Source organism: Callorhinus ursinus, unplaced genomic scaffold, assembly GCF_003265705.2.
Source record: "Callorhinus ursinus isolate GAN/ISIS: 27379988/994484 unplaced genomic scaffold, GSC_fseal_2.0 scaffold8, whole genome shotgun sequence".
Classification (NCBI taxonomy): domain Eukaryota; kingdom Metazoa; phylum Chordata; class Mammalia; order Carnivora; family Otariidae; genus Callorhinus; species Callorhinus ursinus.
The window spans coordinates 63,283,311-63,298,509 of NW_027397070.1; the positions used below are offsets into that span (position 1 = coordinate 63,283,311).

Genomic DNA, 15,199 nt, shown 5'->3' on the forward strand with positions numbered 1-15,199 from the left:
AAATCTTAAAAAAAAAAAAAAAAAAAAAAAGTTGCAGAGTAGCAGCCCCAGAGTCACATTTGTCCTTAGATGTGTTTTATGATGTATGGTATTTATCTGAAACAGAGTTGCCAACATTTAAACCCTGGGCAGCGTTCTTGACTCTGTGGATTTTCTCTCGGAAGACCCAGCAGACCCAGCTCCCAGGGCCTTATTCCTGCATGGCCACAATCAGCAGGAGTGGAGTGGTGGCCGCCCTAGTTATGTGGGACACACTTGCCAGCCTACCACCATCTCTGCCTCTCTCGGTTGCCTCTTCAACATTCAGACTCACTCGCCTAGCCCTAATGTGAAATCCCTGCATGACAGTCCTCATCCGCTCTGAGATTCTTTGGTTCTGTGCATTAACAGGCCCAAGCTCAAAAATTCTGCCCACCCCCGCCCTGATTCTTGAAAGTAGTGTTCTCACATACCACTAGAGTCTGGAATCAGAAAGATCTAGATTTAAGCCTTGCAGTTCTAGTGGGTTTCTGGCTGCTCTTCCTCACGGGGCTTGTTTCCTCCTCTAGAAACCGGGATGGCAGTACCTACCTGATGAGCTATTGTGAAGATTATTTCCCAGCACAGATCCTTTGACCCAGGGCCGTGAAAGCCAGGGCTGGACTTCATTTGTCTTCTGCCAGGCCTCCTTCCTAAACTGGGTTTGTTTTTTCATTCTGGCCTTTGCAGGAAGTGGAGCCCATGGCCATGGAGTGTGACCACATCCAGATCACAGCCCTGTCTCAGGCACTGAACATCGCCCTGCAGGTGGAGTATGTGGATGAGATGGACACGGCCCTGAACCACCACGTGTTCCCCGAGGCTGCCACCCCTTCCGTTTACCTGCTCTATAAAACATCCCACTACAACATCCTTTATGCAGCCGATAAACATTGATTAATTTTAGGCCATGCAGTGGAGCCTGTCACCTAACGGGACTGCATTCTAAATGGAACATTCTGGCTTTTCAATTTTTTAAGCAACTTAAACTATAGTTAGAAAATGTACAGCCTTTTGGGCAAAGTCACTGGGAAGGAGGCCTACCCATTATGGACTGTGGTAACTTAGTGATATTGTTAGTATTTATTTTCATGGAGGATCAAATGCTTTCTAACTCAGGGCTACAAAGCCAGAGAAAGAGTTAGAAAGCCAACTGCTCCCAGTTCCCTGAGACCCTGGGCAGGTCACCTCCCCTCTCTGGGCCCATTTCTTCATCTAGAGAAGATTCCTGCCAGTGCTGACATTCTGTTGTCATATAAAAAATAGGGCCCTCTGGTTTCCTTTCTGTGCCTCTCTGCTGGGGAGGAAAAGCTCAAGGTCACAGGTCTTCAGTGACTTCCCAGTTCTACAAAAATAGAATCCAGTCCAATCAGCTGTTAGACTGGACTTTGGTAGATGGCTGACGGAAGCACTGGCCAGTTAGCCAATGTGAGGGCTTCAGCGTGGTTCCAAACATTCACCATGGGAGTGTTTTCTTACCCTAAGCTAAAGAGGAAAAAGAGACTTTTATGCCAAAGTCTAAAAAGGGGCCTTCAGCATAAAGCTCGGGTTGTTGTGGCCCTCTCTCCCTCTCTCAGGGCCAGACCTGCTTGCCTTTGGCAGGCGCTTCAGGATTCTGCTGCTAGCCCCACCTGAACAGAGGCTCAAGAAAGGCTGGGGTCTGGGACCAGGAAGCTATCTCTCCATCCCCAACACAGCCTAGAATGAGAATCTAGGTAATCCTCCAGGTGGAGACAACAGTACATGCAGCCAGACTCCAGCTGCGCAGGGCAGACAAATTTTGCAAGGTGGTATGTGGCTTCTTTCCCTTTTTCCCCTTCTGCTCGGTTTTGTGGGCTGGCAGGAAGTTAGGTGGGAAAGAACACAGACAAGCCCAGGAAACCGGCAGCAAGGGAGATCTCTGTTGCAAAAACTGCTTAGAAGTCAAGAGCCCTGGCTGGCAGCCTCCTCGTTCATCCACCTGGACATGCCCCTTCGTAACCTTGTCACCTTGCTGCCCCCAGGACCTTGAAGAGCCTCGGTTATCTCGGGTACTGCTAGCAAGTTCTCTTCCTCTGTGGGAGGAAATGGAGACTGTAGAAGTGTGGAACTGCCCATGGGTGACTTCCCTAACCCAAGGCGTTTTCTCACAGGTTACATTCTGTGGAGATTTATGAGCATCCACCCTGCAGGTCAGCTGCCAGCCAGGCTGTGTACAGGGACTGGGCAGCAGATTGCTGAGGCCTTGTATACAAACAGCAGATTTGTATCATTCTTCTGCCTTTGTGAAGACAGACGTTAGGGTGCTTTAATGCCAGGCAGGGATCCAGATTCCCCTACTGCCCTCAGCTGGAGCTTAAACCCAAGGGCTCATACAAAGTGATCAGTCACTTTTCCACAGGAATGTAAACCTGACCTTGATCTCTGAACTGGTGATGTCCCACCCTGCTCTGGGTAGGAGTGCTAGGATCTGTGACAAATATACTGGAAGAAGAGAGGAAATGTTATGTGACTTGTGACTATCTCAAACCAAAGGGTATGAACACAGCACTGGGCTGAATGCCCGTGGCCACTCCGAGGGGCTGCGGGATGGCCTGCGCCTCCGGCTGGGCTCTCACACACGCATAAGCGGCAGCTGCCACTTCTTGGCATGTCCACAAAAGCAGAGATTTCGCTTTGGCAGCCTGGCTGGAGAAATTCCCTCTCAGGCTTCCCATGCTGTGCTTCCAGGTCTGAGAGCCCACCAGTGCTCATATGGGACCCTCTTCCAAGGACAGATCCTATCAGTTTAGAATCAGAATGCCACAGACAGGCAAATTATTCTCATGTTCTTACAATGTGCTTCCCCCTTTCCTCCACAAAACCACTGGTCCATTCCATGCTCTCTGCCTTCTCATCTGCCCTCAGATGGTCTGAGAGCAAGCACCAATGCCGAAAAGGGAGTGGCAGACTTCAGGAACTTGTTTAAATCCAGCCATCTGGGGAGGTTAACTTTGCTTGTCTATGGCAGCCAATTATGCTGGCATTTACACTTCCTGGATAATTCTCTACCCACCTCACCAAGCCATCTCTGTCCAGACCAAAAGGGGGCAGGAGAGTTGCTTTGACAGTCTGTCTTTATAACTGCATATTTATTATTTTCCTTCCAAAGGGAACTTTATAAATGGGAATGTTTAGCAACAAAAAGAACAAACGACAGTCCTTGCTTTTGACTGGGTTCCTATTTTATGCACAAAGGGGTTCTGGAGCCAGACCTGCCTGGGTCTGAATCCTCCCTTTTCACTTACTAGCTCTTGACCAAGAACTTCACCTCTGAGCCCTAATTCCCATATCAGTGAAATGAAGACAATACCTATGCAGCACAAGGTCACTGGTTAAAGTGGAATAAGAGTATGTATGAGATCTGACAGCCAGTGCTCTACAAGCGAGGAAGCAGCAGAACATTTGCTGCAATGTGGGCAAACACCTCTTTGGCAGGGACTCTGGCTTCCCAAATGGGGAAGTGTCAGGCGCCATTAGACAAGTCTAAGAACCATTCTCACACTGTGCAAAATGGGGGCAGGAGCTGTGGCTCAGTGAGCAGCTGCCCAGGGTTGGGGCGGGGGGGGGCGGGGTGTGTGGGCAGGCCCTACAGCTTCTCCCGGCAGTTGGTGGAAACATTTTCCTAGCATTAAAATGGTTTCCATGACAACTTTTATCCTGGTTTCTTAGTATGTGGTATCTGACATGCACTGAAGATCAACATTCTCCCATAGGGCTATGTGTCTGAGTTGATTAGCAGGAGAGAGCGGGTTCTCCTTTAATGGAAGATCCATATACTCAGCAAGTTCTGCCCTTGGGCTGGAGATGCCAAGAAACTACAGGATTCACCAAAGCTTTACGTCATCAAGTCAAAGAACAGAACTGCCTGGGATGCTAACCTTATCTTTTAAAACCGACTCCCCTTAACATACTACCCCACAAAAAAAATAAATAAATAAAAAATAAGAGCATTTGCTGTTAAGGGACAGGGCAACATGTCAACAGACATCGGTGGGTCTGTTTGGCCTGTGACCAGTAGCCTCAGGCCTCTCAAGACTCAGGTGCCACCAAGTCTCCTTAGGGCTGCTCAAACCACCACTGTATCATGTGGATAATGGTGAGTCCCCTGCCATCCTCCACCAACTGTCACCCAAGAACTGATCTCACAGACTAGGATTATTTTCTACTGCATTCTCCTCTCTGGGTCACTGGTGACCCTGGGGAGACATTCCTTAACAACACTGCTGTCAAGACTGAAGCAGTTTTCTGAACATGCCCACAAGGAAATATCCACGGTTTTAATCCCAGGTCTGCCATTCGGCCGCTCTGTGATCTGAGCAAGTTTAAACCACTCAGTGTCGCCTTCTCAACTACAAAAAGGTATTAAGACTTGCATCTCAGATGCTTGTTAGAAACCAAATGACAGGGATGCCTGGGTGGCTCAGTTGGTTAAGGGTCTGCCTCTGGCTCAGGTCATGATCCCAGGGTCCCGGCATTGAGTCCCGCATCGGGCTCCCTGCTCGGCAGGGAGCCTTCACCCTCTGCCTGCCCCTCCCTCTACTTGTACTCTCTAACAAATAATTAAAATCTTAAAAAAGAAAACCAAATGATAAAGTAGATGAAAGTGCCTAACAGTGCTTGGTACAGCACTCAAGGACACCTGACTCTGAGTTTAGTCCAGCTGTCCTACTGTAGTTACCCAGAGGGGCTGAGGGAACACTGCTGCCATCCTGCCAACCTGTCAACCATGAAACCGAGGGGACATGTGTTTAGAAGTCCAGACGTAGCTGTGAATAAATCTATGCTTCTCTGGCAATTGCGGCTCCTCACCTAGACTAACCTAGAGAAAGCTGGGGGGGTGGGGCACACACACTAAGAAGTCACTGGTTCCCTCAGCACCTATTAACATCATGCCCTGGCCTAAGCCAAGGGCTGCAAGGCATAATAAAGCAGCCTATGCTGTCAAGGAGCTTAACAGAGACAATACAGTGTGCCTGGGCCAAGTGCTACTGAGAGGGTAAGCACAGCTACTATGGACACTGCCCTCCTGGGGGCTCAGGGACCTAGAGAACACATAGCCTTGCTCAAGGATGGGGAAAAAGGCAAGCAGGTGGAGGGAAAAGCTTGTATAAAGGCTCAGGACAAGAGAAAGGGCGCGTGGGACTGTGGGCAACAACCACTTCAGGACAGAGGAGGGGAGGGGAGACAAGGCTGGAGGGCCTACGATGCCAGACTCTGCATACCTGTTACTGGCTTCCCCACAAATGGCTGTGATGTTAAGGAAGCCTGTGTTTTCTTGGAACCCAAGGATGGCAACCTCTTCCCTGCCCATCTTGCAGTGTGGCTCAGATAAGAGAATGTCAATGGTAGAGAGCTAAAGAGCTATTAGGGTTCTGCTGTGGAGAAAAGCAGGAACACAAGCTAAGACTACTGCTCCATCCACACTATCCAATGGGATGAAACACACCCCACATGCATCCTGCAACCAGAGGATTAGGACAGCTATATTCTGGCTAAAAACTCAGGATAACATGCTGGTTCTGACTACTTTTAATTGACGAAAACAAGCTGAACATATAAGAAGCCTATACATACTGGAATACAGAAGTACATAAGCCGCTGAATATAATTCCTACTCCAAAACAACACAAATGTGCATGAGGTCTCTCTTGCGATTCGGGCTGGCATGGAAGAGGGAGATTTTTATAACCAGGGTTGATAGTAGAGTGAAAAGGAAAGTGGGAAGTTTTTCCACATAACCAGAGAACACAGAAACAATGTGCAGTCACTAACAGACTGACCTGGAGTGCAGTTAATTTGCACTTGTACTTGGCTGTGGTTGTTCCTGCTGCTGCTCTTTTGGCGGCTTCTTCTGCTTCTTCTTCTGTTTGGTGAGGCAGCTCAAGGCCGACTCACTGTTTCTTGGGGTAGACATGAGCGTGGGCAGCTTGCCAGACTGAGTTGGATACTTTGTTTTCAGGTCCTCTTTGAACAATGGCTGGGAGAGTAATTGGCGCAGCTCCTTCTTCAGGACCTTCATCTGCTTTTGTCTCCTACGCTCTTCTTGGTCAGTTTTTCTTCCTTAAGAAACAATATAAAACAGACCATATTCACTATGATTTGTAGAAACTTTGCTTCCCTTGATGGATACTTGTGACAAAAAATGTTTTGGTACTCTTGAGGAATCAAAGCTCAAAAGTCTCTATAGAAGTTAGTATTGGCTAACTTCTAACATAGTTGGGGAGGGATACTCAGGCATTATATCCTTCATTCCTCAAAAAAAAAAAAAAAGCCTCTAAGACAGGAATTACCTCCATTTTACTCGAAGGCACATGCTGCAGGTCATAGAGCTAGCTAGCTAGTTGTCAAACTGAGATTTGAACCCAAGGTTCCTGACTTGAAGATCAGTTTCTTCCTATGACCCACCCACTTGCTACTTGCTAGCTGGGGTACGGTGAGTCGACAGGTACAAAGACCCCAGGAGACTGTGAACACCATCTGGCAGCCCAGCTCTTCTAAACCTCCCCACCAGCACTGTGACTGCACCTGTGGAGGTGGGCACAGCCAAAGGGCCCCACACCAGCCCCCCAAGTCTGAGCTATCAGGAACAGCTTATTGTCACCAAGCCCACTGGTTTGGTTCCCAGCTTCCATGTTGAACACACAGCTTGTCAGCCTCTGAATTTGTTGGCTTTGGCAGTGAGATGCCAACACCTCAGCTGGGCTGCCCACTATGGGATGGAAAGAACACCGGATCGACTCTGGTGTCATTGGTTCTAGATCTGGTTCTTCCACTTCTTAAGACTCAAGAGCCTTCCTAGAGCAGGGACCACACAGATCCAGGTTCAGAGTAGGGGCTCAGGGGATGCCTGGGTGGCTCAGTCGGTTAAGCATCTGCCTTCGGCTCAGGTCATGATCCCAGGGTCCTGGGATCGAGTCCCGCATCAGGCTCCCTGCTCGGCGGGGAGCCTGCTTCTCCCTCTGCCTCTCTCTCTCTCATGAATAAATAAATAAAATTAAAAAAAAAAAAAAAAGAGTAGGGGCTCACAAAAGGCCTGGTAATGGAGCTATTTCCCTACACAAACCGCTTCTCTTCCATGAGCCTCTAATTTCCATATGTAAAAGGATGATAATTCCTGCTCTGTTTATGGGGCGCCTGGGTGGCTCAGTCGTTAAGCATCTGCCTTCGGCTCAGGTCTTGATCCCAGGAATCTGGGATCAAACCCTGCATCGGGCTCCCTGCTTGACGGGAAGTCTGCTTCTCCCTCTCCCACTCCCCCTGCTTGTGTTCCCTCTCTCGCTCTCTGTCAAATAAATAAATAAAATATTTAAAAAAAAAAAAATTTCTGCTCTGTTTATGTAATGAGACCATGGAAGTCAGATGAGATGATGAGTGGTGTAGTAGTAACAATAATCATAAATAATAAATTAAAATGTATGAAATCCTTTCTATTTGCCAGGCACTGATAAAGGCACTTTATATTCATCAATTCAAGCCATCTTTTGCAATAACCCCATGAGGTAGGAACATTATGACCTGCATCTTATAAATGATAACAGCCTAGGTACAAAAGAGAGATTAAAGACCTTGACCTGGTCATACAGCCAGTTAAGGGAATGGACCAGCATGGCCCCGGGCTGCAAAGCCTACCCCCTGATGTCACATGAGGGAGGCAGCCGAAGGCTCCCGACAAATAAGACAGAGGGAACAAAGGCCAAGGACTGTAGGCTCATCTGGGACTAAGGCCTCTCGCAAAGAAGGAAATCTTTAGTGATTTTAACAGGACCCACGGTAGTGGCGAAGTTCCAACAAGACAAAAGTTGAAGGAAAAAACAAATGAAAAATGCTGAATGTATTCTTCAAGTCCCATCCAGTCCACTCACCCTTATACATGTCTTCTTCCAGCTCAATCTCAAGGGCAGCTGCTGCCTGTTCAATCCAAGAGTTGTGCAGACAAGCCTGGAAGTTCCGATACTCCGCTTTCTCAATCTGTCGAGCTAAATGGATTCGTTCCTGGGGGAAAGGAATAGAGTGTTCATTTGACAGCATTCAGGCCTCTGGGAAGCAAAGGCTCATATAAGTTGTGTCTTTAAAAAAACCTCTTGGGCGCCTGGGTGGCTCAGTTGGTTAAGTGACTGCCTTCAGTTCAGGTCATGATCCTGGAGTCCTGGGATCGAGTCCCACATCAGGCTCCCGGCTCAGCGGGGAACCTGCTTCTCCCTCTGACCCTTTCCCCTCTCATGCTGTTTCTCTCTCTCTCTCAAATAAATAAATATCTTTAATAAATAAATAAATAAATAAATAAATAAATAAAACCTCTTGAGGGGCGTCTGGGTGGCTCAGTCGTTGGGCGTCTGCCTTCGGCTCAGGTCATGATCCCAGGGTCCTGGGATCGAGCCCCACATCGGGCTCCCTGCTCCACGGGAGGCCTGCTTCTCCCTCTCCCACTCCCCCTGCTTGTGTTCCCGCTCTGGCTGTCTCTCTCTGTCAAATAAATAAACAAAATCTTAAAAATAAATAAATAAAATAAAATAAAACCCCAAACGTAGAATTACTGGCATTTGCTTCAGGAATGTGAAAAAGGTTTAGTATCTGCCTCAGCAAGACAAGTTGACCTCACTTCCCTACAACCACTGGATGTCCAGGAAGCCACACTCACTGTCCTTTTCCAGTGGAGGAAGAAGGTAGTAGTGGAAGCTCCAGGGGCAGGCAGTGCAGAAAGGGTTCAAGAAGAAAATTCCTGTTTTTGACCACTCAGCTTTCTCCCTTCTACCACGTATAGTACCCCCATTCCTTTTTCTTTCTTTTTTTGTTTTTTAACGAATCTTCCTATTTAAATAGCTATTGGCAGAACTAGAGCCTCACAGCAAGGTGAAGGTGCAGCACAATCCCTTCCCTCATTAGTACCAGATTTTTAACTTTTCTTTTTACCTTGACCGCGTCCATGTACTTTGTCTGCACAGGAAACAGTGGAATGTCCTCATCTTTCTTGAGGGTTTTGTAAATCTTCTTAAAGTTGATCACATCCTCAGGCCCAATCAGCATCAGGCTGAGACCTTCATTAGTGGCACGAGCTGTTCGACCACTTCGGTGGACATAGATCTCCGAGGTGCGAGGGACCTGCCAGAGGAACCAAGAAGTCAACACGTGGTTATCACCCAACAGTGTTCTTCCCTCAGGGCCAGCTTCCCCGAGCCAGACAGTTAGAATCCAGCCCTTTTCCTTAGTCCTAATTCTTTAGCCCATTCACTGTGCAGCGTCTGCCCTCCCACACCCCGTGCCCTGGTTTCAGGCCCTCATGACCACTCAACAGAACAACAGTCACTTATTTCGTCTCTAGTCTCTCCCACTCCCCTTGACCCAGCCCAGAGCTGCCATTGCAATCTTCCCGAGTCAAAGCTCTGACCTTAATTCCCACTCTAACTAAAGAAACTCCACTGATTCTTCATTAACTCTATATGAATGATTGAACATGATAATTATAACCAACATTTACTGAGTGATTACAATGGGCCAGGCAATTCCAAGCACTCTGCATGTAGTACCTCACTTATTCCTCACAAACAATAACATGAAGTGCTTTCATGATTACCCATATTACAGACAAGGAAACTGACACACAGAAATCTTAAGCAATTCCCTCTAGGTGGAGGAACTAAATAGTGGAGCCAAGATTCGAACTGAAGCAGTCAAGCTGCAAAGACCACACTAACCCCTAGGCTCCGTTGCTTCTACTCTAATACATACTGGATATATTATCCATACGTGTGGCCTGGGTGCTGACAATCCCTCCCTCCCTGTACCCAGGGCCCACACCACGAATCCAGAACAGTCTTCTCCACTGAGCCCAGGTTAACACTACCACTTCCAATGCAGCACTAACTACTTAGCTGTTCATAATGGTGCTAGAAATGCGGTCTAATGGCCATTTTTCACTTTCTTCTCCCAACATAAGCCCCCACTTGCAGCCAACGCTTCCACACATTCTCTCCTCCTTCCCTTCCACCTCTACATGCCCAGATCCTCCCCATCCTTAAATGCAAAGCATCTTTTAGAAAGCCCTTTCCAACCTCCCAAACTAGAAGTTACCACTCTCTCCCATTATATTTTGCAACATTCTAATATTTTCTGCCTTAAATTATGGCTGTTGGTCTCACCTCCTTTAGTTGGTCTGATACTTCTCAGGGGCTAGGACTGTATTTTGTTCATCTGGATCTCTCCCACAAAGACTGGCCCAGCCCCTTCCCCACGAAGAGAAGAAAGATTTGCTAAACTGAACTGGCACCCTGAAAGATTTTTTTAAAGATTTATTTATTTGAGAGACAGAGAGAGTGAGTGCACGTGGGGGTTGGGGCAGAAGGAGAGAATCCTCAAGCAGACTCCCCACTGAGCTCAGGCCCCACACTGGGCTTGGTCTCATGACCCACAAGATCATGACCTGAGCTGAAACAAAGAGTTGGACGCTCAACTGACTGAGCCACCCAGGTGCCCCTACACCCTGAAAGATTTTTTAAAGCATGACGGATTAGAAAGGAAAAATAATAACGCCAGAATAGCTACCACTTTATACTTAACGCTGCGCTGTACCAGGGGTTTCATCAGCAGGAGCTCATTTAATTCTCATGGTAACCCTAAGGGTTAGGCAGCACCATCACTCCCAGTTTACCATGACACAAAAACCAGAGATGTTAAGTAACATGCCCAAAGCTAACCAACTATGAAGCAGGCCACAAGCATCTGAACCCTGCAAGGGTGGCTCTGAAGCCTAACCACCACTCTATGCTAGGATTTACCAGGTGTGTGCACTAATATTAATGTCAGTATCAACAGCAGCTCACATTTAGTAAGTGCTCAGGATAAGCCCTGTGTCTTTCTAATTCTTCACACATAAGAACTTATTTTACCTTAATAAAAACTTAAAGAAGATACTCTGCTAACTTCCATCTAACAAAAACACTGAGGCAGAAAGAGATTAAACAGCTTGCTCAAGCTTACACAGCTGGGATTTAAGCCCTGGCAGGTCCTAACCACCACACTCTCCTACTTCTCTACACCAGGGTAACCAGTTTACATGCTACTATGCCCATTCCATGGAAGAAAATAGGACTCTAACCTGCCAACATCAATGAGTTTGCCCAAATCAAAGAGAAGGGCTAAGTGATATCAGAAGTGCCAATAGGTTTTCTGCGAATAAATCTCATGAGTGTTCCAAACATGGCAGCAGCTAGTCAGTCACTAGATGCCAGTGGTACTCTGCTGCATGAGGCCTTGGGACTAACAATTCTTCTCTCTCTCTTTCCTCCCTCCCCAAACTTTGCTGAAAAAATTCCCCATTCGATGCAACAAATTCCTTAATTCCCCTACCTGGTAATGGATGACATGTTGGACTCTGGGAACATCCAGGCCCCGCGCCGCCACATCAGTTGCCAGGAGAACACAGCTGCGGGAGAGAGAGAGCGAGAGACAAGCCCGTCAAGAACAACCTACAGCTGTCCGTGAGCAGCTCCTTGCTGCCTGCTGAGTACGCTCGGAGAGGTTAACTTCCCAAGGCACCAACATGGCTCCTCACTTGTGGAGCTGGGATCCAAAGCTGCGTCTCACTGACCACAGTCAACAAGCCACACTCTGCAATCATAAAAGACCACCTCCAGTAAAGTAAATGAGGCCATATTCTAGGTCAGTGACCTCATCATCTATCACCCTCCCACTCACTTCCCTCAGGTCCCACAGACATCCTTGATTTCTTTCTAATTTGCCAAACATGGTCTGGCCTCCAAGCCTCTGCACTTGCTACACCATAGGCCTTACAAAGTCTTCCCCAGACATTCAGGTTTCCTTGCTTTGCCCACACTCCGCTGTAACCTCTCCCTCTCAGGGAAACCTCCCTGACCCCACTTTTGTACAACTCCCTGCACAACTTTACTCCTCAGCACTCAGCACCACTTGACAAACTACATTAATTGCTTTTAATTTATGATCTCCCTCCACTGGAATGTAAACCCTGTAACAAGGGCTTTGCATTACTCAGTGTTCTATTACCTAGAACAGTGCCTGGCTCCCAGTAAGCACTCAATAATTTCACTGGGTAGAATGTTTTTTTTTTGTTTTGTTTTGTTTTTTTTACGTTTTTTTTAAAATTTTTATTGTTACGTTAATCACCACATATTACATCATTAGTTTTTGGTGCAGTGTTCCATGATTCATTGTTTGTTCATAACACCCAGTGCTCCATGCAGAACGTGCCCTCCTCAATACCCATCACCAGGATAACCCATCCCCCTCCCCCCTCCCCTCTAGAACCCTCAGTTTGTTTTTCAGAGTCCATCATCTCTCATGGTTCGTCTCCCCCTCTGACATACTCCCCTTTTCTTCCTCTCCTGTTATCTTCTTTTCTTTTTTCTTAAAATATGTTGCGTTATTTGTTTCAGAAGTACAGATCTGTGATTCAACAGTCTTGCACAATTCACAGCGCTCACCGTAGCACATACCCTCCCCAATGTCTATCACCCAGCCACCCCATCCCTCCCACCCCCAACCACTCCAGTAACACTCAGTTTGTTTCCTGAGATTAAGAATTCCTCATATCAGTGAGGTCATGTGATACATGTCTTTCTGATTGACTTATTTCACTCAGCATAACACCCTCCAGTTCCATCCACGTCGTTGCAAATGGCAAGATCTCATTCCTTTTGATGGCAGCATAATATTCCATTGTGTATATATACCACATCTTCTTTATCCATTCATCTGTCGATGGACATCTTGGCTCTTTCCACAGTTTGGCTATTGTGGACATTGCTGCTATAAACATTGGGGTACACGTACCCCTTCGGGTCCCTACATTTGTATCTTTGGGGTAAATTGGGTAGAATGTTTCTTAATGTACGTGTAGTTCAAGGAAAGTCAAAAGCACCTGATCTATGTCTTAAAAACTTAAAGACTCTGGGCTCTTCAGAATCCCTGCTCCCTGTACTTCTAAGGTAGGGCTGGGGAATATGATGCAAATTGAACCACTAGTTTAAGTCAAAGGCAGTGAACTTTTTCTATAAAGGGCCAGACCATAAATTATTTTGGGGCTTTGCAGGTGATAGTGTCTGTTGAAACTACTCAACTCTGCTACTGCCAAAGTAGCCATAGACAACACATAAATGGGCCTTGCTGACTTCCAATAAAACTACTTGATTTAGCCCATGGGCCATAGTTTCCCAATCCCTGATCGAATAGGATGTAGAGGCCACTTTCAGGCAAACAGACTTGAGGAACGTAGAAAGAAAGGACACACAGCTACCATCTGGCCGAATATAGACACACCCATCAGGCGACCCACCTCAAAATACCCATAGGCCCTAACTGACCAATAGGCTACTTACAACTAGGCACAGTTACCAAAAAAGGGAGAATTCCGTACATGGCCATACCTCATCTTCCCCCTTTAAAAACAGCCCCATCCACCGTCTGCAATGTGCAGACAGCCTCTCCTCTGCTGTCCTGCTTGCCCACTCCCTTGTGGCTCCTTTGTTCTGCCTCAGGTGAATTCTTTCAACGCCAGCGCCTTGGCTTCCACCCGATTGTTGCCCCACATTTAGGGGACTCCATCCAATCAGACAGACACCCCACTTAGACACCATATAAACTGCTAACTTCTACCTAGCAATAATCCAACGGAGGTAAACCAGACACTTGTTCTAGAAACTAATCACTCTAACCTGACAAAACACTGGGCAAAAGTCAATCTAGACTTGACCTCAACTTCTCAGGCCCTTATCCTGACAATATGCACAACTGCTGCCTGAGCATCAGTCTGGCCCAAAAGGAGATGCACAGTGACAGCATGGTAAGCATGAGCTCTGGGTCTGACCGGTTTGTCGAAGGCCCAGCTTTGTCACTTTCAGGATGAGAAACCCTGGGCAGGCTGATTAGCTTCTCTAGATCTTACTTTTATCAATCTATAAAATAATAATGAAAATAAATGAAAACTGGTATTAAAACTAACACTTAGCAAGTACATACCATAGGCTAAGCATTTGTTCTAAATGCTTTATATGTATAAATTCCCTTAATCTTCCTAACAACCCTCTCCATTAGCTATTATTCTACTATTATGCTAATTATGAGAAAACTGCAACACACTGAGGTAATTTGGCCAGCTAGAAGTGGCACAGCCAAGGTCTTAATCTCAAGCAGTCTAGTTCCAGTCTGTGTTCTTAACCATGAATCCATTCTGCTGCTTCTCAAGGATGTTAGAATTGAATGTGATAACATATCTAAGATGCCAACATGATACTTTATTGTTAAGTATTCCACAATAGGTATTATCACCATTACTCATTATTAAGAAAGTTTCTGTTGGGCATTATCAGCAACCAAATGCATTAGATGAGAGTAGCCTGCTTCATGATGGGCAAAAAAAGGCTACCTTCTACCGACAGGGCTTCCATGTCAGAAGGTAGCTTCCCACCATCTCCCCACCATCCTGGCAACCTTGACCTAATGACTAGAACCTGGGCTCTGGGTACAGGCCTGACTTACTCTTCCAGACGGGCAAACTGCTCCAGGTTTCTGAGCCTCTGCTTCTGGTGCATGCAGGCATGTAGTGTCAGCGGCATGATATCCAGGACTTTGAGGAGCCCAGAGAGGCGTTTGATGCAGGAGATACTGTTGGCAAACACTAAGGTGCGGCCTGGATACTGCATCAGGAAGTAATACAGATATAAGTCTTTCTCATCAGTCTCACAATGAATCTTGGTCTCTGTCAGTGTCTCCACTGTGGCCTCATTTCTGGTGAGGTCAATGACCTTGGGCTTGCCCCTCATGCCAATCTTCTGCACGAGGAGGTCAAGTTTGGCAGTTTTGTCAATTTTCTTAGTGTGCTTCTTGTGAAGGATTCGAGCAGGAGCTTGATGTACCAGGGTCAGTGTGGCAGAAAAAATAAGCGTCTGTCTCTTTGGGTTGTACTGGGAGTCACTGAGCATCTCTAGCAGCTGTGAGAGCTCAGCAAAGTGGCCTTTCTCAACCATCCGATCAGCCTCATCGACCACCAGGCACCTGCAGATCCAGAGAGACCCACATAACCTGAGAAGTCATTTATATAGCACACTCAACTACCATTTCCAACCTCAACACAGACATACACACACCACCACCACCACCACCACCACCACCACCACCACCACCACCACCA

General features: G+C 46.9%; 2 protein-coding genes across 8 annotated transcripts in view; one reads left to right on the forward strand and one right to left on the reverse strand.

The window, feature by feature from the left end:
• The window catches only part of OTUB2 (OTU deubiquitinase, ubiquitin aldehyde binding 2), a 23,668-nt gene extending 18,250 nt beyond the window's left edge, over positions 1-5,418 (forward strand). Inside the window, exon 6 of the mRNA XM_025869425.2 lies at positions 709-5,418. Within this exon, the coding sequence (XP_025725210.1) occupies positions 709-915 (207 nt within the window). The 3' untranslated portion in view covers positions 916-5,418. The remainder of the gene's footprint in view (positions 1-708) is intronic.
• The window catches only part of DDX24 (DEAD-box helicase 24), a 34,267-nt gene that overhangs the window by 8,073 nt on the left and 10,995 nt on the right, over positions 1-15,199 (reverse strand). For 4 of the 7 annotated variants that reach the window (XR_012379149.1, XR_012379150.1, XR_012379148.1 and 1 more), the window contains exons 5-10: positions 14,548-15,063; positions 11,383-11,458; positions 8,950-9,138; positions 7,902-8,031; positions 5,820-6,099; positions 571-780 (exon numbers count right to left, since the gene is read on the reverse strand). Coding sequence is in view for 2 of the 7 variants with exons in the window: in XM_025869424.2 (XP_025725209.1) it covers positions 5,831-6,099; positions 7,902-8,031; positions 8,950-9,138; positions 11,383-11,458; positions 14,548-15,063 (1,180 nt within the window). In the remaining 5 variants the exon portion in view is untranslated. Of the gene's footprint in view, positions 1-570; positions 781-5,553; positions 6,100-7,900; positions 8,032-8,334; positions 8,503-8,949; positions 9,139-11,382; positions 11,459-14,547; positions 15,064-15,199 lie in introns of those variants that run through there. The other 3 variants (XM_025869424.2, XM_073895835.1, XR_012379151.1) reach the window with 2 other exon arrangements.